Source organism: Ceratotherium simum, chromosome 31, assembly GCF_057802395.1.
Source record: "Ceratotherium simum simum isolate JZ-2026a chromosome 31, ASM5780239v1, whole genome shotgun sequence".
NCBI lineage: Eukaryota > Metazoa > Chordata > Mammalia > Perissodactyla > Rhinocerotidae > Ceratotherium > Ceratotherium simum.
The window spans coordinates 28,612,183-28,635,026 of NC_141930.1; the positions used below are offsets into that span (position 1 = coordinate 28,612,183).

The 22,844-nt window shown below is 39.4% G+C and overlaps 1 protein-coding gene across 1 annotated transcript in view; it reads left to right on the forward strand.

The window, feature by feature from the left end:
- The first annotated feature begins 19,217 nt into the window (after positions 1-19,217).
- Positions 19,218-22,844, forward strand: part of LOC101404996 (short-chain dehydrogenase/reductase family 16C member 6-like) — a 42,951-nt gene continuing 39,324 nt past the window's right edge. Inside the window, exon 1 of the mRNA XM_004435758.3 lies at positions 19,218-19,538. Coding sequence (XP_004435815.1) covers positions 19,218-19,538 — 321 coding nt within the window. The remainder of the gene's footprint in view (positions 19,539-22,844) is intronic.

Below are 22,844 nucleotides of genomic sequence, written 5' to 3' on the forward strand. Positions count from 1 at the left end.
GGTGAACATGAGAACATGATGTAATCCATGCAGAAATAAAAGTATAATGATGTACACCTGAAATTTATACAATGTGATAAACCAATGTTACCACAATAGACAAAAAATAAAAAAATAAAATAAAATAAAAAAATGAAAATCCATTGAGCTATACATTTATGACATGCACTTTTTGGTAACAGCATAATTCAATAAATATATTCATTGTTTTAAAATGATGGGGCCATATAAAAAATATTCAGACACCAGTTAGAAGGCGATCCCACATGTCAAAGTTGTGACAATTTCAGCATCAAAAATACTGAGTTTAATTGATATAAGTGCATTTAATCAATGAAAAATTATGAGTTTATAATAATCCCCCAAAATAAGATAATTTGAACTATTGATACATGAGACAACTTGGATGAATTGCTAGGGAATTATGCTAAGTGAAAAAAATGATAGTCCCAAAAGGTTACATATTGTGTGATTCCATTTATATAACATTTTTGAAATGATGACATTCTAGAAATAGAGAACAGATTACTGATTGTCAGGGGTTAGAGATGAGGAGGAGGTGATAGGGTGTGGGATTTTGGTGGATGTGGTTACAAAAGGGCAATTCAAGAGATCTTTGGAGTGATGGAACTATTCAGTATCTTGACTGTGGTGGTAAATACACATACCTACCCACGTGAGAAAATTGTGTAGAACTAAATACACACACACACAAATGAGTACAAGTAAAATGGAGGGCGTCTAAATAAGATAAGGTGGATTGTATCAATGTCAATATCTCAGCTATGATATCGTACTATAGTTTTGCAAAATGTTACTAGTGTAAGAAACTGGGTAAAGAGTACACAGGAATCTCCGTATTATTTATTACAACTGTATGTGAATCTATGATTATCTCAAGTTTTTAAAAACATAAAGAACTCAAAAACAGCTACTATTTGAGTCATCTATTAAACCAGCTCCTTACTTAGAAAATCAGTAACTAAAGAGAAATAACCAAGCATTTCCAGTAGGCACTTTATTTCAAGGAAACCAAATGAAGACAGATTTTTTACAGAAGAAAGCTAGCTAGTAATGTAGAAAGGATGATCAAATTAGAAAATCATCATTCTGTAATACCTCATAAGATTATTGATGATATGAGGATTATGTTAATATTAAACGTATTGGGTGCACATTTACTACTCATAAATGGGAAAGTATAACTCTCTAATGAGATAACCAGATGCTCATTACACTAATCTAGCAGACAATCTCAGCATTACAATCTAAATTAATCAGATATTTAAATTTCCTGATGTGATGCAATACAAATTACAAACTACCTATCATTTGTCTGGATAAAAATGTTTAACCTGTATCCTGTGAGATAATAGAAAATATATATAGTGGTCTCTGCCCCCAGTTCCTGGCACAGAGCTCCTAAAACCCTTGTAATTTCCTAAGTGATAAGAGTACTAGGAGCATCTCTTGTTCTAATAGTCATCTTTGACCTCTGTTCCTGACAGAGGGCTCCTGAAACCCTTGTAATTTCCTGGGTGATCAGAGTGTCTTTTGTTCTAATGAGTCAACTGTTGGTGGGCTCCTGAATGGGAGCTGGTCACCAGAAAGACTAAGCCAGGATTAGAAGCTTAGAATTTTCAGCCCCACCCCCAACCTCCAGAAAGGAGAGAGGGGCTGGAAATGGAGTTAATAATTGATCATGCCTACATGAAGAGGCCTCCATAAAATCCCAAAATTATGGGATTCAGAGAGCTTCCAGGTTAGTGAACACATCCACACCAGGAGGGTGATGCACCCCAACTCCACAGGGACAGAATCTCCTGCACTCAGGTCCCTCCCAGCCCTCACCCTATGTATCTCTTCATCTGGCTATTCATCTGTATCCTTTGTCATATCCTTTAATAAATTGATAAACATTAGTAAGTGTTTCCTTGAGTTCTGTGAGCTGCTCTAGCAAACTAATCAAAACCAAAGAGGAGATCATTGGAACCTCTGATACAATAGCTGGTTGGTCAGAAGCACAGGTGACAACCCAGGCTTGCAATTGGTGTCTGAAGTGGGGACAGAGGAGAGCAGTCTTGCAGGCCTGAGCCTTTAACCTGTGGGATCTGACACTATCTATGGGTAGAATTTGGAATCGAGTTAAGTTGTAGGACACCTAGCTGGTGTCACAGAGAATTGCTTGGTGTGGGGGAAAACCCCCACACATTTGGTGACCAGAAGTGAACTGTTTTATGTGAGTAGTAAAGGAGACTCATAGGAAAGAAACTCATAATAGGGAAGAACTAGGTTTTTCCTTACTCAGGAGGTAGAAGACTCAGTTTTTCCCTTTACAAACCTTAAGCTTTTGTATCTAACTTCTAGTTTATAGCAAATGCAGGAGATAGAAGAATAACTTAAATTGCACCATGAGGAAGCAACCAAAAAAATGTAAAGATGTGACAACCCACAGGATAACACCTGAGCGTCTTCAACATGCAGTGTTGGGGGCTTAGAAAGGGAGATGCTCATGGCAGGGATATGCTCACTACAGTTCCAGGCACTCTCCTGCATTTTTCAACTTCCCTTGCTGTTAGGTTGGGACCGAGCCGCCGGTTCTGGCCAAAGAACTGTGAGTGTGTCAATTCTGGGCCAAAGCAGTTAATGCCCAGTGGCCCTCCTCCATTCCTCTCTTGGAGGCCACCATCCAGATCAAGATGGCCAAATGCAAGGTGAGAGAGGGCCACCCAACCTTTGTTGAATTAAGTAAGTGAAACGTCAGGCTTTGTCAGCGGCAATATCTAGCATTAATTATTCTTCACTAGTACGGGGCCTGTGCTAAATTAAAAGGGACTCAAGCACAAAGCATCAGATGCACTGGATGCTTCTAGATTGGATCTCAATCTGGATAAGCAGCTGAAAAAGTTATTTGGGAGTCAATTGGAGAATTTCAAATACAGACTGGGTTTGCAACAGGATGTATAATTTTGACATGTAAAGTTGGAGGTTGTTAACTTAAAAAAACAAGCTACAAAACAACTTTGTGGTATGATATTATTTATGTGTGTAGAGTGTATGTGTGTCTGTGTCTGTGAATATATACACATCTACACTTATAATATATGGAAGTGTTAATAGTGGCAAACTTTGGGTGTTAGGGATATAGTTGTTTTATTTTATTTTTCCTAACCCACAATGAATAAACAACTGCTTTCAGAATAGTTTACACAAAAGGTTATTTTTTAATTTTGAAAGAAGGTTACTGGCAAGACTGAAGCATTATGCTTGGTCATGTTAAAAAACGAAATTTAACTGAGTAAATTTTAAGGATCTTATTGGCTTTATTCAGTGATTCATGAATCCGGCAGCATCCAATCTAGCAGACAGAAAGCAGCTCCAAGAAGCTGTACGAAATGAAAGACTTTTATAGGTAGAAGGAAGCAGGAACAAGGAAGTCACACCAGGCAAAAAGCAGATTGGTCGAGGCAAGGTCACTGTCCCATAGGGGATGGCAGGGCTCTCAGGCAGATGACCTCACTAGTGCTGATCAGGCAACTCCTGATGGACTGGTGTAAGACTCCATTTCTGGGAGAGTCGAGACTGTAATTAAGTCTTGGTTTAGTGACGTGGGCCTTAGCGTAAGTGACATTATTTGGGGCCTATTTTTTTAAAGATTTTATTTATTTTATTTTTTCCCCCCAAAGCCCCAGTAGATAGTTGTATGTCATAGCTGCACATCCTTCTAGTTGCTGTATGTGGGACTCGGCCTCAGGATGGACGGAGAAGTGGTGCCTCGATGCGCACCCGGGATCCGAACCCGGGCCACCAGCATTGCAGCGCGCGCACTTAACCACCAAGCCACAGGGCCGGCCCAGGGGCCTATTTTTTTAACAGTCACAAATAGGGGTAGGTTCCAGGTAAACCAAGTTTTGATCAAGGAACAAATGTGGGAACAGAACAGAGTTGAGTCCTGAGAAAAACACCAGGAAAAAAAGTCCCAGGGAGCCTTGCTGTTGCTAAAGTTGCTTGATTTCAGAAGCAGCCTTTTATCAAAGGCAATTAAAATCTTCCCCAATAGCCTGCCCTATTCCGGTCAGGCAGGTCTTCCTCGGCTTTACAAGCCCCTAAAATGGTGGTGTCTAACAGGACTCACTCCAATGAGGGCAACATTCTAAATCTCTGTTATCTAATATGTTGGCCGTGAGCCACATGCAGCAACTGAGCATTTTAAAAGCAGCTGGTGTGACTGAGAACTGAATTTTTGATTTTTTACTTGGTTTGATTCTAATTAAAATTTAAATGTAAATAGCCATAGATGCAGATGCCAACCCCTGATCAAGGATGCTGGACCCCAACCCAGCCACTGAAAGCCCACTCTGACGGGGGGAAAGGCAGCACGTGTCCTCAGGGCCATTGGCTCCTCCAGAGGTGGACTCCGCTGAGTTTGGAATCCTCTCCTCGCTGAACTTTTCTGCCTTCCATGTTTAGTCTCCTGCATCCCTATGCCTGAGGATTTGGTGATGTTGCTTCTGTTTTTTCTCACCTGCAATCCCTCCTCCTAAGGCATTGCTTCTGTAATGTCACTTCCAATCAACAATTGAAAGGTAGCAGTAAATCTGAGAGGGGTTGTCCCTGATGCCCTCAGGGTCACCAACGAAGGTCCACTGACTCTCCTGGATCATGAAGTGGACTAAAACATTGCCCAAGGTAGCATTTCTAGTAGGAAGTTCCCTGCCCCCAGGTTTACTGCCCAAGCAAAAGGAGGAGAAAAAATTATTTAACCAGAAGGAAGAGTCAAATTCAGAGCTTTGAGTTGCAAAACAGGCCTGTGATGGCTGCTATTGAGACATGAACTTGGAGAGCTAAAACGTATTTTGAGCTTCCCAAAGTGGAGCCAGGAGGACTCTGCGGAGGAAAGGAAGGAGTATTGGATGATGCCAGGACAATGGGCCCCCTACATGGAGAAGACAGGACAGCTGCTTGTTGAGGGAAAGGACTACAGGCAACTCAGAGAGGAGAGCGAGGGAACCCCTGATGGGCAACAGGAGCAGAGTGACATGCGTGAGCTGGCCCCTGGGGAGCAGAACTTAGCAGGAGACACCAGGGGGTAGAAGCTCACAAGAATAAAAAGGAGAGTTACATTGGTGGGAAAACCCATGGAGAAACTCACCCACAAGAGGGTCCAGGGCTCCCTGCAGGGCCCCAGTGCCACCCAACAGGCGGGGCAGCTGTAGTGTTCTGAATCAACTATCTATCCAAAAAAGACTAAGCTTTAACCTAGAAGAAATAGGAAATCACTTTGAATTGGAAAGGTTAATTATCTGCCATCAGTAGAAATGGAGGCTTGAGAGCTAAGATAATTTGTTTCCCGGGAAATAAAGTGCTGTTTCTGCCCCTGCGTCTTGTGGCTCATGGAGACTGCGTGGAACTTACGTTTGCTGGGGGTAGTTGATGATTAAGATGTCAGCAGCAAGGGGAAAGTTTCTTTGAGGAAATGGGGTTTTGAGGATAGACTTCCCTGGATGAAAGTAGGAAAGGTAGAAAGAGGAGTGCAGACAACCCACCCATTTGTGCTTTCCCTCTCTGGTCAGCAGCGTCTAGAGGCACAAAGAAGACACCCCCTCTAAACTCAGTCCTCCTCTGGAGCTGGGCAGTGGGCTCCCAGAGGGCTCCTCGTCCCATGGTGGGAGCAGAGGCCCTGCCCCACCTCACACAAACCAGAGGGGTGGACACAGGGCCCTTTGATGACGCCAATTACAGCAGAAAGCAAAATGATGATTTGGACTATCTGCTCATAGTGTGAATTCAGTAAAGACTGAATAAACAAGCAAACACCAGAGTAAGAACACCTAGTACCGCACTGATCAGAACTGCTCCTGGACATTGGAGAAGAGAGTGCTGTCTAATCAATAGCTCTGCATTCATTGGTTCTGATCCTTCACGCATTCTCCTCAACATCAATCCCAGATGATGGCAAAGAACCATCAGAAAGCCATGACAAAAATATACAAATATATGTGAGTGTGTGGTATATAATGGATATAAATACATATATATGGTTTATGTACATAGGCAGGTATATATCTATGTGCGTGCTTACATATATGCATTTGTGTACATGTATATGTCTGTATACATCTGTTTATATACGTATACGTATATAGATATGTGTATATGTGTATATCAAAGTACTGTCTCCACAAAATCATATCAGAAGAGAAATTAGAAGGATGAATTCAACTAGAGGCAAGACCACTCCACAAAGGATTTCAAGATAGAAAATTAGTAAATTTTGCCCAAAATTGAATGTGCCAGAATACTATCCCCTTCTTACCTGGTAACAGAATGCTAATTTTATTGGAGGGGCAATACACCCAGCTAAAAGACGACATTTCCCAACTTCCTTTGCAGCTAGGAGTTGCCAAGAAAATGTAAGCAGAAGTAGCAGAAACAGGCCCCAGGGCAGAATGCCCTTTTGCCTCACTTTCCCCTTCTCCCTGGGTAGAACTCAACTGTGACGGTTGAAGCACCAGCAGCTACATTATGAACCTGAGGAAGGAAGCCAGGGGCTACAGAAACAGACTGAAAGGACAGAAGGAGCCTGGAATCCTGATGACTTCGGGGAGCGGTCACACTAGTCCAGGAACACTTAGCCAATATATGTGTATTTAAATTTAAATAGCAGTGCCTACTTCAAAGCAATAGCTCAACAGTCAATCAATATTGCACCTTTATTTCATAGATTCATCAAATAATTATGGAGAACTGACTATGAGTTATACCTCTTGTTGGGTGCTGGGTAAACAGAGTGAATTGGGCCAGTCCTTTCCCTTAAGAAATTTCTAGTCTGGTGAAGGTGAGAGACATGTAAATCAGTAATTACGGAATGATAATCTAAAAGATGATGTGGCAAACTCAAAGCTTGTATAGTTTATTGTATTTCCAAATATTTCTCTTCTGCCATAATATATTTAATTCATATCATTGTCTATTTTCCAAGACCTTGAAAATACATTGAGAGTTTATTGACTATATCCATAATTGCATTTGAAGCTTATTATTCAATTCAATTCAATTCAACAAATAATTACTGAGTACTTGTTATATGCAAGGCACTGGGCTAGGTTTTATGGGCAACACAAATGATGAAGTAAGAGTCAATCTTCATGTAGTTTTCTGGGGTCCCAGAGGGGCACAAAGCATGGTAAATCTACATGGCCAAGACAGTCATTCTTTTCTTTAAAATTCCACATTGTGAGAGAGAATTCAAAAAAAAAGAGAAACACAGCAAAGTGTTTTATATTACAGAAGAAGGCCAATTAATAAATGTAGAAAGAACACTAAATTGGAAAATCACCATTTTGCAAACCCAGTGTAATCATCAATTCAGGCAAGGGTCATGAGTGGATGTTAAAATCATTGGGTGTACTACAACCTATTAGAACAACTAAAATGCAAAGCACAGACAACACTCAGTGCTGGAGAGGATGTTGTGCAACAGGAACTTTCATTTATCGCTGATGGGAATGAAAAATGGTACAGCCAATTTGGAAGAGAGTCTGGCAGTTTCTCACAAAACCTACGTACTCTTACCATATGATCCTTCAGACATGCTCCTTGGTATTTACCCAACGGAGTTGAAAATTTATGTCCACAGAAAAATCTGCACACAGTTGTTTTTAGCAGCTTCATTCATAGTTGCCAACTAAGATTCAACTAAGATGTCCTTCAGTAGGTGAATGGATAATTAAACTGTGGTACATCCAGACAATGGAATATCACTTAGCTGTAAAAAGAAATGAGCTCTCAAGCCATAAAAAGACATGGAAGAAACTTAAATGCATATTACTAAGTGAAAGAAGCCAATCTGAAAAGGCTGTATGATTCCAACTATACAACATTCTGGAAAAGGCAAAACTATGGAGACAGTAAAAAGATCAGTGGTTGCCAGGGGTTGGGAAAGGGAGGGATGAATAGGGGGAGCACAGAGGATTTTTAGGGCAGTGAAACTACTCTGTATAATACTATAATAGTAGATACATGCCATTGTACGTCTGTCAAAACCCAAGAATAGAATGAACCTTAATGTAAACTATGGACTTGGGGTGATAATGATGTGTCAATGTAGGCTCATCAGCTATAACAAATGTACCACTGTGGTGTGGATGTTGATAATGGGAGAGGCTGTGCATATGCTAGGGCAGGGGGTATATGGGAATTTTCTGTGCTTTCTGCTCAGTTTTACTGTGAACCTAAAACTGCTGTAAAAAATAAAGTCTATGTAACTGTATTTTTAAAAATCATTAGACGAAAGATTGTGAGAAGAAATATAGTTCCATAGTGCCCAAGTACCATCCCTTAGACTACTAGTAATTGTGAATGGGAAATTTGCCTTTAGAATGGAGAACACTTGTGGTTGCTGCCTTCTCCTAGAGACTGAATTTAGCATCTCCAATAGTGGAACAGCGTGACACTAGACATTACAACAGGTTGCAATATGAAGTATTCAACAGTATGTATGATATCTTCTTGCCAAAAATGTTTAATCTGAATATAATCAAGGCTCTAAATCTAACTTGAAGTTTGCAGAAGATACAGGGGATGGAGGTCCAGTTAAATGACACCATGAGAAAAGTCAGATAAATAGAGAATACAGGATGTTCTATAAGACACTTGCCCTGTGCTTTTCAAAGTCAATGGCATATATATATATATATTTTAAAATTTGAGATAGACTTATTCTAGGCAGGAAATTGTTAAAGAGATATACCAACCAAATGCAATGCATGAAACATGATTGAATCTTTAGGATAACTGGGGAAATCTGGATATGAATTAATATTAGATGGTATTCTAGAATCAGTGTTAATTTTATTAAGTACGATCATTTTATCGTGGTTATGTATGATAACTTCCTTCTTTGGAGTTGAGTGCTGGGTACTTGCAACTGTGTCATACCTGCAACTTTTTTTTTTATTCCGACCTAAAAGTTTATTAACTTTTATACATTTTAGAGACTCAATTAGTTAATATCTACATAGGTTAAAATATTTAATAGATATGTATGTGAATATAGAACAATTGAAAAAAGTAGAACAATTGGAAAGGAATCACATATCACATGTAATTTTTTCATATTTATTTTTTAATTTTTATTTTTTTATTGAGGTGACATTCGTTTATAACATTATATAAGTTTCAGGTGTACATCATTATATTTCAATTTCTGTGGAGGCTACATCATGTTCACCACCCAAAGACTAATTATCATCCATCACCGTACACATGTGCCCTGACACCCCTTTTTCCCTCCCCCCTCCCCCCTTTCCCTCTGGTAACCTCCAATCTAACCTCTGTATCTATGTGTTTGGTGGTGGTGGTTGTTTTTATCTTCTACTTAGAGTGAGATCATATGGTATTTGACTTTCTCCAGCTGACTTATTTCATTTAGCATAATACCCTCAATGTCCATTGTTGCAAACAGCAAGATTTCATCTTTTTCTAATAGTTGAGTAGTATTCCATTGTATATATATATACCACGTCTTCTTTATCTATTCATCCATTGACAGGCACTTAGGTTGTTTCCAAGTCTTGGCTATTGTGAATAATGCTTCAATAAATATAGGGGTGCGTGTATCTTTATGAATTCATTTTTCCTTAGGATAAATAACCAGAAGTGGAATAGCTGGATCATATGATATTTCTATTGATAATTTTTTGAGGCATCTCCATACTGTTTTCCATAATGGGTGCACCAGTTTGCATGCCAACCAGCAGTATATGAGGGTTCCCTTTGCTCCACATCCTCTTCAACATTTCTTATTTCTTGTTGTTTTAATTATAGCCATTCTGACAGGCAGGAGGTGATACCTCATTGTAGTTTTCATTTGCATTTCCCTAATAATTACTGATGTTGAACATCTTTTCATGTGCCTGTTGGCCACCTGTATATCTTCTTTGGAAAAATGTCTGTTCATATCCTCTGCCCTTTTTAAAATTGGCTTGTTTGTCTTTTTGTTGTTGAGTTGTATGAGTTCTTTATATATTTTGGATATTAATCCCTTTTCAGATATATGATTTGCAAATATCTCCTTCCAATTGTTAGACTGTCTTTTTCACTTGTTGATGGTTTCCTATGCTGTGCAGAAGCATTTTAGTTTGATGTTGTCCCATTTGTTTATTTTTTTCTTTTGTTTCCTTTGCCTGGTAAGACACGGTATTCAAAAAGATGCTGCAAAGACCGATGTCGAAGATTGCACTGCCAAGGTCTTCTTCTAGAAGTTTTATGGTTTTAGGTCTTACATTCAAGTCTTAAATCCATTTTGAGTTAATTTTTGTGTATGGAATAAGATAATGGTCTACTTTCATTCTTTTGCATGCAGCTGTCCAGTTTTCCCAACATCATTTATTGAAGAGACTTTCCTTTCTCCATTGTATAATTCTTGGTTCCCTCATCAAAAATTAGCTGTCTGTTGATGTGTGGGTTTATTTCTGGGCTCTTAATTCTGTTCCATTGATCTCTGTGTCTGGTTTTGTGCCAGCACCATGCTGTTTTGGTTGCTATATCTTTGTAGTATATTTTCTACTCAGGGAGTGTGATACCTCCAGCTTTGTTCTTTTTTCTCAGGATTCCTTTGGCTATTCAGGATCTTTTGTTGTTCCACATAAATTTTAGGATTCTTTGTTCTATTTCTGTGAAAAATGTCATTGGAACTTTGAAAAGGATTGCACTGAATCTGTAGATTATTTTAGAAGTATGGACATCTTAACTACGTTAGTTCTTCCAACCCAAGAGCACAGAATATCTTTCCATTTCTTTGTTTCTTCTTCCATTTCTTTCAACAATGTTTTATAGTTTTCAGTGTACAGATCTTTCACCTCTTTGGTTAAGTTTATTCCTAGGTATTTTATTCCTTTTGTTGCAATTTTAAATAGGACTATATTCTTAATTTCTCTTTCTGCTACTGCATTGTTAGTGTATAGAAATGCAACTGATTTTTGTATGTAGATTTCATATCCTGCAACTTTACTGTATTCGTTTATTATTTCTAATAGATTTTGGTGGATTTGTTAGAGTTTTTTACATAAAAATCATATCATCTGCAAATAGTGACAGTTTTACTTCTTCCTTTCTAATTTAGATCCCTTTTATTTCCTTTTCTTACCTGATTGCTCTGGCTAGGACTTCCCATACTATGTTAAATAAGAGTAGTGAAAGTAGGCATCCTTGTCTGGCTCGTGTTCTTAAAGGAATAGCTTTCAGTTTTTCATCGTTGAGTATGATATTAGCTGTGGGTTTTTCATATATGGTCTTTATTATGTTGAGGTACTTTCCTTCTATACCCATTTTATCCAGAGTTTTTATCATAAGTGGATGCTGAATCTTGCCAAATGCTTTCTCTGCATCTATTGAGATGATCATGTGATTTTTATTCTCCATTTTGTTAATGTGGTGTATCGCATTGATTTATTTGCAGATGTTGAACCATCTCTGCATCCCTGGAATAAATCCCACTTGATCATGGTGTATGATCCTTTTAGTGTATTGATATATTGGATTTGCTAGTATTTTGTTGAGGATTTTTGCATCTATGTTCATTAGTGATATTGGCCTGTAATTTTCTTTTTTTGTGTTGTCCTTGTCTGGTTTTGATATCAGGGTAGTGTTTGCCTCGTAGAATGAGTTAGGAAGCTTCCCCTCCTCTTCAATATTTTGGAAGAATTTGAGAAGGATAGCTATTAAGTCTTCTTTGAATGTTTCATAGAATTCACCAGGGAGGCTGTCGGATCCTGGGCTTTTGTTTTGGGGGAGATTTTTGATTACTATTTCAATCTCCTTGCTCGTAATTGGCCCATATTCAAATTCTCTATTTCTTCTTGATTCAGTTTTGAAAGGTTGTATGAGTCTAAGAATTTATCCATTTCTTCTAGATTATCCAACTTGTTGGTGTATAGCTTTTCATAGTATTCTCTTATAATCCTTTGTATTTCTGTGGTGTCTGTTGTAATTTCTCCTCTTTTGTTCCTCATATTATTTATCTGAGACTTCTCTCTTTTTTTCTTGGTTAGTCTAGCTAAAAGTTTGTCAATTTTGTTTACCTTTTCAAAGAACCAGCTCTTAGATTTTTTCCTATTGTTTTTTATTTTCTATTTTACTTATTTCCACTCTCATTTTTATTATTTCTCTCCTTCTACTGACTTTGGGCTTTGTTCTTCTTTTTCTAGTTCCTTTAGATGCGCTGTTAAGATTGTTTATTTGAGATTTTTCTTGTTTTTTGATGTACGCCTTATTGCTATAAACTTCCCTCTTGGTACCTCTTTTGCTGTATCCCATAAATTTTGCATGTCATATTTTCATTTTCATTTGTCTCCAGGTATTTTTGGATTTCTCCTTTGATTTCTTCATTGACCCAATAGTTGTTCAGTAGCATTTTGTTTAATCTCCACATATTTGTGGATTTTCTGATTTTATTCCTATAGTTGATTTCTAGTTTAATACCATTGTGATCAGAAAAGATGCTTCATATTATTTCAATTTCTTAAATTTATTGAGACTTTTTTTGTGGCCTAAAATGTGATCTATCCTGGAGAATATTCCACATACATTCCAAAAGAATGCGTATTCTGTAGTTTTTCGATGGAATGTTCTGTATATATCTATTAAGTCCACCTGATCTAATGTGTCATTTAAGGTCATTGTTTCCTTATAGACCTTCCATTTGGAGGACCTATCCATTGATCTAAGTGGAGTGTTAAAGTCCTCCACTATTATTGTGTTACTGTCAATTTCTCCTCTTATGTATGTTAATAATTTCTTTATATATTTAGGCGCTCCTATGTTGGGTGCATACACATTTACAAGTGTTATATCCTCTTGTTGGATTGTTCTCTTTATCATTATGTAATGCCCTTCTTTGTCTCTTGTTACACTTGTTGTTTTAAAGTCTATTTTGTCTGACATATGTATTACTACTCCAGCTTTCTTTTCTTTTCCATCTGCATGGAGTATCTTATTCCATCCCTTCACTTTCAGTTTGTGAGTGTCTTTATGTCTGAAGTGTGTCTCTTGTATGCAGCATATATAGGGGTCTTGCTTTTTATCCATTCAGCCATCTATGTCTTTTGATTGGAGCATTTAGTCCATTGATATTTAAAGTAGCTATTGATAAGTATGTACTTATTGCCATTTTGTTACTTTTTTTCTGAGTGTTTTTGTAGTTCTCTGTTCCTTTCTTCTTCTCTTGCTCTCTTCCCTTATGATTTGATGGCTTTCTTTAGTATTATGTTTGCTTTCCTTTCTCTTAATTTTTTGTGTATTTATTACAGGTTTCTGATTTGTGATTACCATGAGGTTCACATATAATAAACTATGTAAATTGAAATCTATATTAAGTTGATGGTCTCTTCAGTTTGACCTCTTACTGAAAGCCCTACTCCTTTACTCCTTTCCCCCAACATTTTATGTTTTTGATATCATATTTAACCTCTTCTTTTGTGTGGGTTTATCCCTTAACCTCTTATCATGGAAATAGATAATTTTAGTATTTATGTATTTTTTCCTTCATATTAGCTTCACAGGTGGTTAATCTGATACCTTTATTGTATATTTGCCTTTACCAGTGATTTTTTTTTCTTTGATAATTTTCTTATTCCTATTCGTGGTCTTTTCTTTTCCACTTAAATAAGCCCCTTTAACATTTCTTGTAAGTCCAGTTTATTGGTGATAAACTCCTTTAGTATTTGTTTCTCTGGAAAACTCTTTATCTCTCCTTCCATTCTGAATGATAACCTTGATGGGTAGAATATTCTTGGCTGTAGTTGTTTTCCTTTCAGCACTTCAAATATATCATGCCACTCCTTTCCAGCCTGTAAGGCTTCTGCTGAGAAGTCATTTGACAGCATTATGGGGTTTCTCTTGTATGTAATGTGTTTCCTTTCTCTTGCAGCTTTTAGGATCCTTCTTTCAGGTGTTGGAAGGTAGGGCAGATCCTCTGTGTTGCTGTTTGAGAAGGCTAGTTGCACAAGACCACTGCAGTTGACAAGCCCCACCACCCACAGGCCCACATACCCATCAATGCAAGCCTGCCCTGTGGTCAAATGCCCCATGGAAGCAGACCCACTCCTCCAGCTGCAGAGGTCCCCACCCTGCCTATGCTGGTCTGCCCTTTGCACATGCCCTGGCCTGTAGAGGCAGACCCACTTGCCCCACAGCAGAAGTCCCATACACCCTGCCGACATGGGTGCACAAGTTCCCTGCTGGCTTGCTGGTGGCAGGGCCAGTCCCTAGGGCAGGCTACCTCCCCTGGCTGAGCTGGATTAAATCAGTGGCTCTAGTGGGTGGGGCAAACCCCTGCACTAACAGGCCAGGGAAAGAAATCCAATGGCATCTGCCAGCATCTGTGTCAGCACGCCTGTACTATGTCACAACAATGGCTGCCACCAATGTCTCAGTCCCTGGGGTGGTGGTTGCAGCTGGCTCCTGCCTCTCTGAGACATGTGCAGAGCTTATCAAGTGATTCTCTTTTACCGAAGGACTGTGCACCTTTCTTTCTGGTGATTTTGTGTTGGTTTCCAGAATAGGTGGATTTGTAGGTGGGCCCTTTAAGAGCAGACTTTTCTTTCTCTTATGTTTGGCAGCTTTTCTGGGGATATTCCCTGCTGGTTTTAATAGCCAGCAAAGCCAAGTATTATGACACTCATCTTGGTTGTGCTGAATTCAAAAGCTGCTTATTATGGTGTAGCTCTGCCACTCAGCTCCCCCGCTTCCCTAGGACAAGCTTCATACCTTAAGATTGCTCCCGGCCATGAAGCACCACAGCTAGAATGTGTTTTTTTCCTCAGCAGAGGGGTATTTCTGCCTCTTACACCTCAGTCAGTGTTATCCCTTGTTGTGGGGGTTCTTTTTATCCAGTTTCTGGTTCTTGCTCAGAGAGAATTATTCCACAGGTAGTTGTAGATTTGTTGTGTCCATGGGAGGAGGTGAGTTCACAGTCTTCCTACACTGCCATCTTCCCAGCAATCCAGTAACTTACCTTTAAACAGTTCACCAAAAGAGAGGAGGAGAGAGCAAGCAAACAGGGTGAAATGTTAACAATTGTTTGGTCTAAGTATAGGTTCTTGGAACACTTATGTACTATTTTTTTTCAAGTTTTATGTGTGTTGGAAAACTTTCATAATAAAAATTGGGGGAAAATAAAGTACCCTGATCATCAAGTTGTTCAGATGAGTCAGCAACTGAGTTTCATGTTTTCCTAAGCTAAGGAAGTATTTCTGTTATCCTAACATAGAAGTAAAGATTTCCTTATACCCATGGTAGGGCTGACAGTGATGGCAGCATTATGCCTGTAAATTACCTCACAGGACACACCTTTGCTCCAGGCCATTGTGAGAATTGAAAGTCCAGGATTGCTGTAATATAAATGTGGTTGAAACACAGGTAAGTTCTCACGGTTGGCTCTCCTTTATCCGGCACCCACAGAGATAGCAAATGTGTGGGAAGAGATACAAAACCAGAATAATTTAAGAGTTGCTAGCTGCTGACATGAGCTCTGTTTGCCTCATCCTCTAGACAGACTCTTGTGCCACTGGAGTGCAACATTCTCCTACAGGTAAGGCCTAGGTCCCTTGGCCACTCAGCAGAAAATATTAGGTGCCTGCTGCTGAGAGCCAGTTTCTCTGGGCACAGTTTAGTGCAGTTCCCAAATAGGGGAATGAGGTAATTCTATTATCATCTCCAATGTCTCTTATTCTTCTTTTATAACTGTTTTTGCTCATTTTGCTGACTTTTGGCAGCTGAGGGGAAGAGGTGGTGAAAAGGGAGAAAGCCAAGAATGAGCGGAGGGAACCGTGCTTGGGGGGACCACTGTGCACTACAGGGCCCTACATTTACCAAGAGCTAACGTGGAGAATGTGACTCAGATGAACCCCTGTGCAAACCCCTCTCCCAAGCCCTCCTCAGCAGTTTCATAGCTGACGCACACTCTACAAAATACAGAAAAGCTTTCTAGGCCTCGGTGATGGGTATGTTTATGGATGGCTAGCTGCAAACTCAGTGTCATTATCAAAGGGTCTCTTGCAAATGATAAAAATCAATATTTGCAAGGCATTTTACAATTTACAAAATGCTTTGTTATATTTATTTCAACATTTTTAACATTCCTGAGAGTTGGATATTTGTACAAATACTTATTCCATTCTCACAGTCGTTTCTTTAAACCAAAGAACTCAGTTAGTGCCTGAAAAATGAAAGGTCATTGTGATTAACAGCCCAGTTTACTGAAAGTTATTTAAGGAAGTTAGATGCATAGTGGTCAAAGTGTCAGGAGGTCTGGAATCATAGTCTGGGCTGAAATCCCATTTCTACTTATACATGTTTGCCTCCTGGTGAGTTAGGTACCTACCTGAAGGTCATACTTACCCCTCTGGGCTATTCTGAGTTAAATAAAACAAGGCATGGAAAACACTAGTGCAGTTTAGACTTGATCAACGTTTGCTCATCATCATGCTTAATGATGTTTTTTTTAACTGCCTGGTTGCCACAACTAAGCAAGGACCCACCCGGGAGCAATCATCTTTTCTGGGCAGCACTTGCTACATCCAGGGCTTACATGTACTCTTCTTTCTTTGTTTCAAAGTTGAACACTTTCAGTGGCCTGAGAGTGCCATCTCTTAGTTCAGGGAACATTTAAACAATGAACGATTGAAGAAATGTCAAAACTCTTGTCCTCAGAATGCTCCTAAAGCATAACTATTTGTTGCTGAAATTTAGTAATTTTTATGGAAAGCTACTTGAATTTCTTTCAAGATAAATCATATACTGTGAGAATAAACTTTCTCCAACAGAAAAATTATGAGGAAAGTTGCAATCTTTTCTTGTTCCTTTGACCCAGAATGCCTTCTCCATCACACTTGTAATTGTTTTTAATAGATGATAAGATATTGTTTCCTTTCACAATTTCAATACACTACTTGTTGCCAGGATTGTGCTTCAGCCAGAAAAGTCTATAAAACTTAGAGAAGAGAGTGAGTTTTCTATAGCTTGATCTCTTTCCCGACTGTAAATTTGAAATCCCCATTAACTCTTAGTGAACATTAAGGCAAGTGGAAGTTCCTAAATTTTCCAAGGATAAGACCGTTAGGAAGATAGTTAATATTCTTAATAAATCCAAGTAAGTTAATGAGAGAGATCTATAATGCCATTTCTCCTTGCTCTGTCTCAAAGGCAGCCTTCTAGATAAAACTCAAATGCACTGCCTATTTTCTTCATTTCCCCTGCCAGGCGCCACAGTGTCCCCCAACCCCAACCCCCAGCCCTCTGTCCAGATTTGACCTGCCGCACTTTTCACTCTGCAGCCGTGTGTTTACTTATCAAGCTCCAGAACCACATGCCATGCTCCTCAAGGCCAGGGACTGTCATTCATCATCTTTAAAACTCAACACCTAATGTTTTGAACCTAATTCCTGTTCCATAAATGCTCAGTGAATGCAACGAAGGCTCAAATGCTCTCCTGGGGATTTTTCTTCCCTTCTGGAATCCCCATACATTTTTATACTGGTGCTCTGGCAATAATGCTCTTTTTCTACCTTATCTCAGTGAGAATTTCTGGCAGGTCAGGGCTGACAGCAAGACGAAGGCAGCCTGGGGCCTTTGGCATCCTCACTTGGGTCCCAGGGACATCTCAAAATTAATTCCTGCCTGACTTAAAATGAAGTAGATGTAAAGCAAAGACAATTCTTTTTACTAGTCTCAACGTTTGCCCTTTGTGTGGGGGGAGAGAAGGTGGCTCTATCTCTTAGCATTTGAGAGCTTGGACAGTGAAGTCACTGTGCTGGTTCAAATTCCATCCTCACTATTATTGACTGTGTGACCACGGGCTACTTTGCTTAGCCTCTTAGTACCTCTGTTCTCCAACTCTTTCAACTGTAAGACAGGGCAACCCTTGCAAGAGTTAAATGAATTGATACATGCAGAGCACTTAGAACTTGCCTGGTAGGTAGGAAGATTCCAAATGTATTGCTGCCGTTATTATTATTATTGTGGTGCCAGTGGTTGTTATTTCCTCCAGCAGCTGTGGTCTGTTTTAATGTGGATTTTGTAGATGCTCACATCTAATTTCTTCGTGAAATGATTATATAAGAATGTTCAAGTGTAGAAGAATGTGATTATCAAAAATCAAGGAAGTGTCAGGGGCCAGCCCGGTGGCGAAAGCGGTTAAGTGCGCGCACTCCGCTTCAGCGGCCCAGGGTTCGCAGGTTCGGATCCCGGGCGCGCACCGACGCACCGCTTGTTAAGCCATGCGTGGCGGCGTCCCATATAAAGTAGAGGAAGGTGGGCATGGATATTAGCTCAGGGCCAATCTTCCTCAAGAAAAAAAACAGGGGAGAATTGGCATCAGATGTTTGCTCAGGGCTAGTCCTCCTCACACACACAAAAAAAATCAAGGAAGTGTCACCAAAAACAAAAAATGCTCTATTAATTTTTTTAAAAAGGTGGGTCTGGGAAAAGGGCACATTAGCTCCAAGAAAAGCTTATTCTAATGGTAAAGGCCTGGACTACAATTCAGGAGACCTCTGTCCTTGATCCCGATGTTGCCTATTTTATTAGCTAGTTATGTGACCTTGAATAAAGCTACTCAATCTTTTTTGCCTCGGGTCCTCAGTATAAAATAGTAATAACTGAACTTGGCTTGACTCTCTCAGAGGGATATTGTAAGGATCAGGTGAAAATGTATAAAGACTTTGTTTATATCACAATGTAATTTCTATATTATTGAACAACTGCCTAATGAAAAGCAAATTTCTGTTAGATATGAGATCATCAAGCGAGTTCATATAATAGAAAAATGACTGGACTGAGAATCCAAAGTCTTGGTTTACTAGTCACATAACACTGGGCAAGTCAAGATTCAAAGACCTTATGTCTTCAACTGTAAAGCTGTCCTAGTAATCTGTGACCTACCTGTAGCTCAAATTAGATTATGTGTAAGAAAGTGTCCTGTAAATTGGAAAGATTCTTATTAACATAAAATATTTTCATACTTATTATTTATACTATAATTTAAGAATTCAATGATTTCAGCAGTTGTTAAAATATGTATTTTGTTGAATTAATGTCTCAAAGGTAAATTCCTTTGTACTAAATGCTTTATGTGTATTGCAATTGTTATGATAATGTAATGAATTTATCAATTACCTTTTTCCTTATTAGCACATTTATTTCTTCAGTGAATCAACATGAATGTAATTTTGGACACTGGCATATTATTGGGAAGATTTCTATATTATCTTTTAGAATCTGTAGTTTACAAGATAATTCCCAAGGGAAAAAAGAGTATTGTTGGAGAGATTGTACTTATAACAGGAGCTGGAAGTGGACTTGGGAGGCTAATGGCCATAAAATTTGCCAGCCTTGGAGCCAATTTAGTTCTATGGGACATTAATCAAGACGGCAATATGGAAACGTGTAGACTGGCCAAAGAAAAGGGTGATGTGAAAGTATTTGCCTATAAGTGCGACTGTAGCAACAGGCAAGAGGTCTACAGAGTTGCTGATGAGGTAAGCCGATTGGTGTTCTTCTTCATTTCTCTGCCCAAGAAAAATATTGCATCTAGTATGTGCTTTTACAAAGAGAGGAGGAGAAAAGATTGTCATAAACTTCCCCCAAGATCTCTATGCACCTCTTGCTTGACTCTGTGTGTCAGAAATCCGACTTCATAGCCTCCAAAAAAGGGTACAGAATAAAATAATGCACATGGGAATTTGATGAGCCTTCTGAGTTGTTGCCCAACTGTTTTTCTTGATGACTCATTTACCATCACAGGTCAGTAGAAACTAGGACTAGTCCCGGCTCTGCTGCTCATTGCTTGTGCAATTTTACCTGATTCTTTATCTATAAAATGAAAAGATCAGACTAGATGATCTTCAAGATCACATCCAGCTTTAATTTGTCTATATTTTTTGACTCTAATGCATATCCGTTATCATCATGGACTAAGGATAGAAAAGGTATGGAGTATAGGATAGAAGCATTTAGCATATTTATAGACTAAATTTCCTCTTAGATTTAGCCTATTGATATTATTCTAACTTCACACTAAATATTGATAAATACTCTAAAAATAACAGCTAACATTTATTGTGTAGTTACCAGTTACTCTAACAACAATGGTGACGCTTTTGAGTAGTGTTTTACCCATTTTACCTTGAGTGAGGTGTGGTGAAGCCAGACACACAAATTAAGAGAGAGAGAGTGGAAAGAGTTTTACAGTTTTGTTATACTCACAGTTCTCTGGGGATAACACAGCATGCCACGCAGGGCCACCAAGTAAAACACTGGGTCGGTCAGGAGGGGGTCGGGGGAGGACATGGACAAGAGCCTTTATTCTGATTTCTGCAGGCAGGAACAGGAGAGGCAGGGTCAGCAGGTTTAGGATTGACTAATTTGAATCACATCAGTGGGCTCTGGGGCATAGGGGCTGCCCCTGGTTGTCTGGTACCCGGCCCTGGGGCAAGTAGGGCAGGTGTATAGTAGCCTACAGTGTGAGAACCTGATAAGGAAAGTGATCGGGTGTGCACTTGATCAGCTGCTCATGAAGGGGAACTGATTGGCCTCTAGCCAACGTCTCAAAACTGGGTGAAGATGGAACAAAACAAAAACCAAAAAAAACTATATTGCAAGTAGCTACTACTTTAAGCACTTTGTACACATAATAACTCATTTAATCCATGCAACACAGCCCTCTTGGGAGTATATCGTTACTATCATCCCCATTTACAAATGAGGAAAGTGAGGAACTGGGAGAATATGCAACTTGCCCAAGATCATAAAACTAGTGACAGGCAGAGCCAAAATTCAACCCAGGTAGCTTGGAATCAAAGTCCACTCTCTTATCCACTGCCCCATGATTGGAAACGGTGAGTACAACTCAGTTTGAATACAGAATCCCCAAGAGATTTTCCTTCCCTTTGGCAATCCAAGTTCCATGTATAGAATTCACTTACTTATTCATTCAAAAAATATTTATTGCATCTCTACTCTGTGACACTTACCTTCCGAACCATCCTCACCACTCTTCTCCTTCATTTTCTATTGCCCTCTTCTTTGTTTGGGACCCCATAGGATTTGTTCTTTATAATTCATCACCAGCTAATGAAAATCTGTGTATTATAGATCCCTAGGTGTATTTTAGAACAGAACAAGTGGAATCAAAGTTAGTTCTTATTTTGCAAAAGGAGAAGAAATGTGGCAAGAAAGGTTCACAGATAAACGTCTTTGGGGCGAGCTCCAGGAAGTAGTCTGTCCAGCAGGGGATCCAGTCCCAGTGCCGCCACTAACCAGCCAGAGCAGGACTCCTGAAAAAGGCTGAAGTGTTACCACAGATAATCTTCATAATGAAGTAGGTACCAGGACTTTGTCCATTTTACTGATGATGAAACAGAGGCAGAGAGAAGTTAAGGAACTTGCCCAGGTCATAGAGCAGATAAGTGATGGAGCTGAGTTATGACTCCATCTGCCTGGCATCAGAGCCCATGCTGCATCCCCAAATGGTCATCAACAAATGTGTGAGCAATGAAATCCTCTTCCTTTGATCAAAAGTACTGTAACCTCCTGTACGCCCCTCCCCAATAAATCTTTTCTACTCATTTAAAATATTCTTGCTGTCGAGTAGAAAACCAGGCTGAAAACTTTAACCAAAAATTGTCTTTTCACCATTTGAATATATCTTAAGCTGTTTTTCTTTTCTCACAGTCCTATAAATAGAATTCTTCTAAGCCAACTACTGTATCTGCTTTTCTCTTTAATTTCAATTACTTATCAGCTCCCAAGAAATCCAAATACTAGAATTAGACTTCACCAGAATTTTAACAAACCATGGGCCTTACCCAAACCCCTGAAATTTATGGGAGAGTTGAATAGCAATAACAACATTCTACAGGGGCACAGTAATTAACTTCCCAAAATTAGACTGAGGTGACATTCTCATCTCTACCATAGAAACCCAGTATATAAATAAATTGTTTTTGTTAGAATAACCAGGTTCATGCTTAATTCCCAAATGTCCAGGTCCAATCAATCATTAATATTTATTACTGTGAGTGTGTGCACGTACATAGGCCCGGGATTGGTTTGTTACAGCAATAACCATTTCGGCTACAGAGTAGTAAATTCGGGTGAAAGAGCTTTTGCTCTTTTGCGTGTGAATCCAAATTGGGTGTGAATCATTGTTATTCCTGTCAAAAGCTGTGGATCTTTTGGCAAAATCTTGATTTCTCAGAACCTCTGTTTCCTCATTTATAAACTGGGATAATCATGCTTTCCTCAACTCTCCGAGTTGCAGTGAAAATTAAACCCCATTACCTCAATAACATTTCTCTTGGCTCTGGGGTCCCGAAGGCTCAAGGCTCTCCTTGGACAGGAAGACAGTGACCATTAGGTTTTTCTTGAGTATTCAAGAATGTCTTACTCCAAAGATTCCACCACCTTCTCAGGCCAGCGTTCCTCCCCCTGAACTGGTCTAAGATGGAGCAGTTGCTCACACTGGGTCCCTCATCAAGCCAACGGGATGTTCGTCTTTAAAAGTTAGCCTCTCCTAGATGTTTTCCTCTGTCTTACCTCTCTCCAAAGTACAGGAGTCGAATCCCTCAGCCCAACCCCAGCTCACTAATACCAACCACTCCTTTCAGAGCTTGTTCGACTTGACTACATCAGGAGCAATACTGACCTAACATCTCCCAACTGTATGCTCTGGAAGGCTCAATGCAGAGCAGTGCCTGGATCAGGAATTAGAAAATCAGCCAAGGCAGGCAGTACTTAGCACTTCCTGTGCAGAAGCAAAGAAACAGATTGTTGTATCAGTGCAA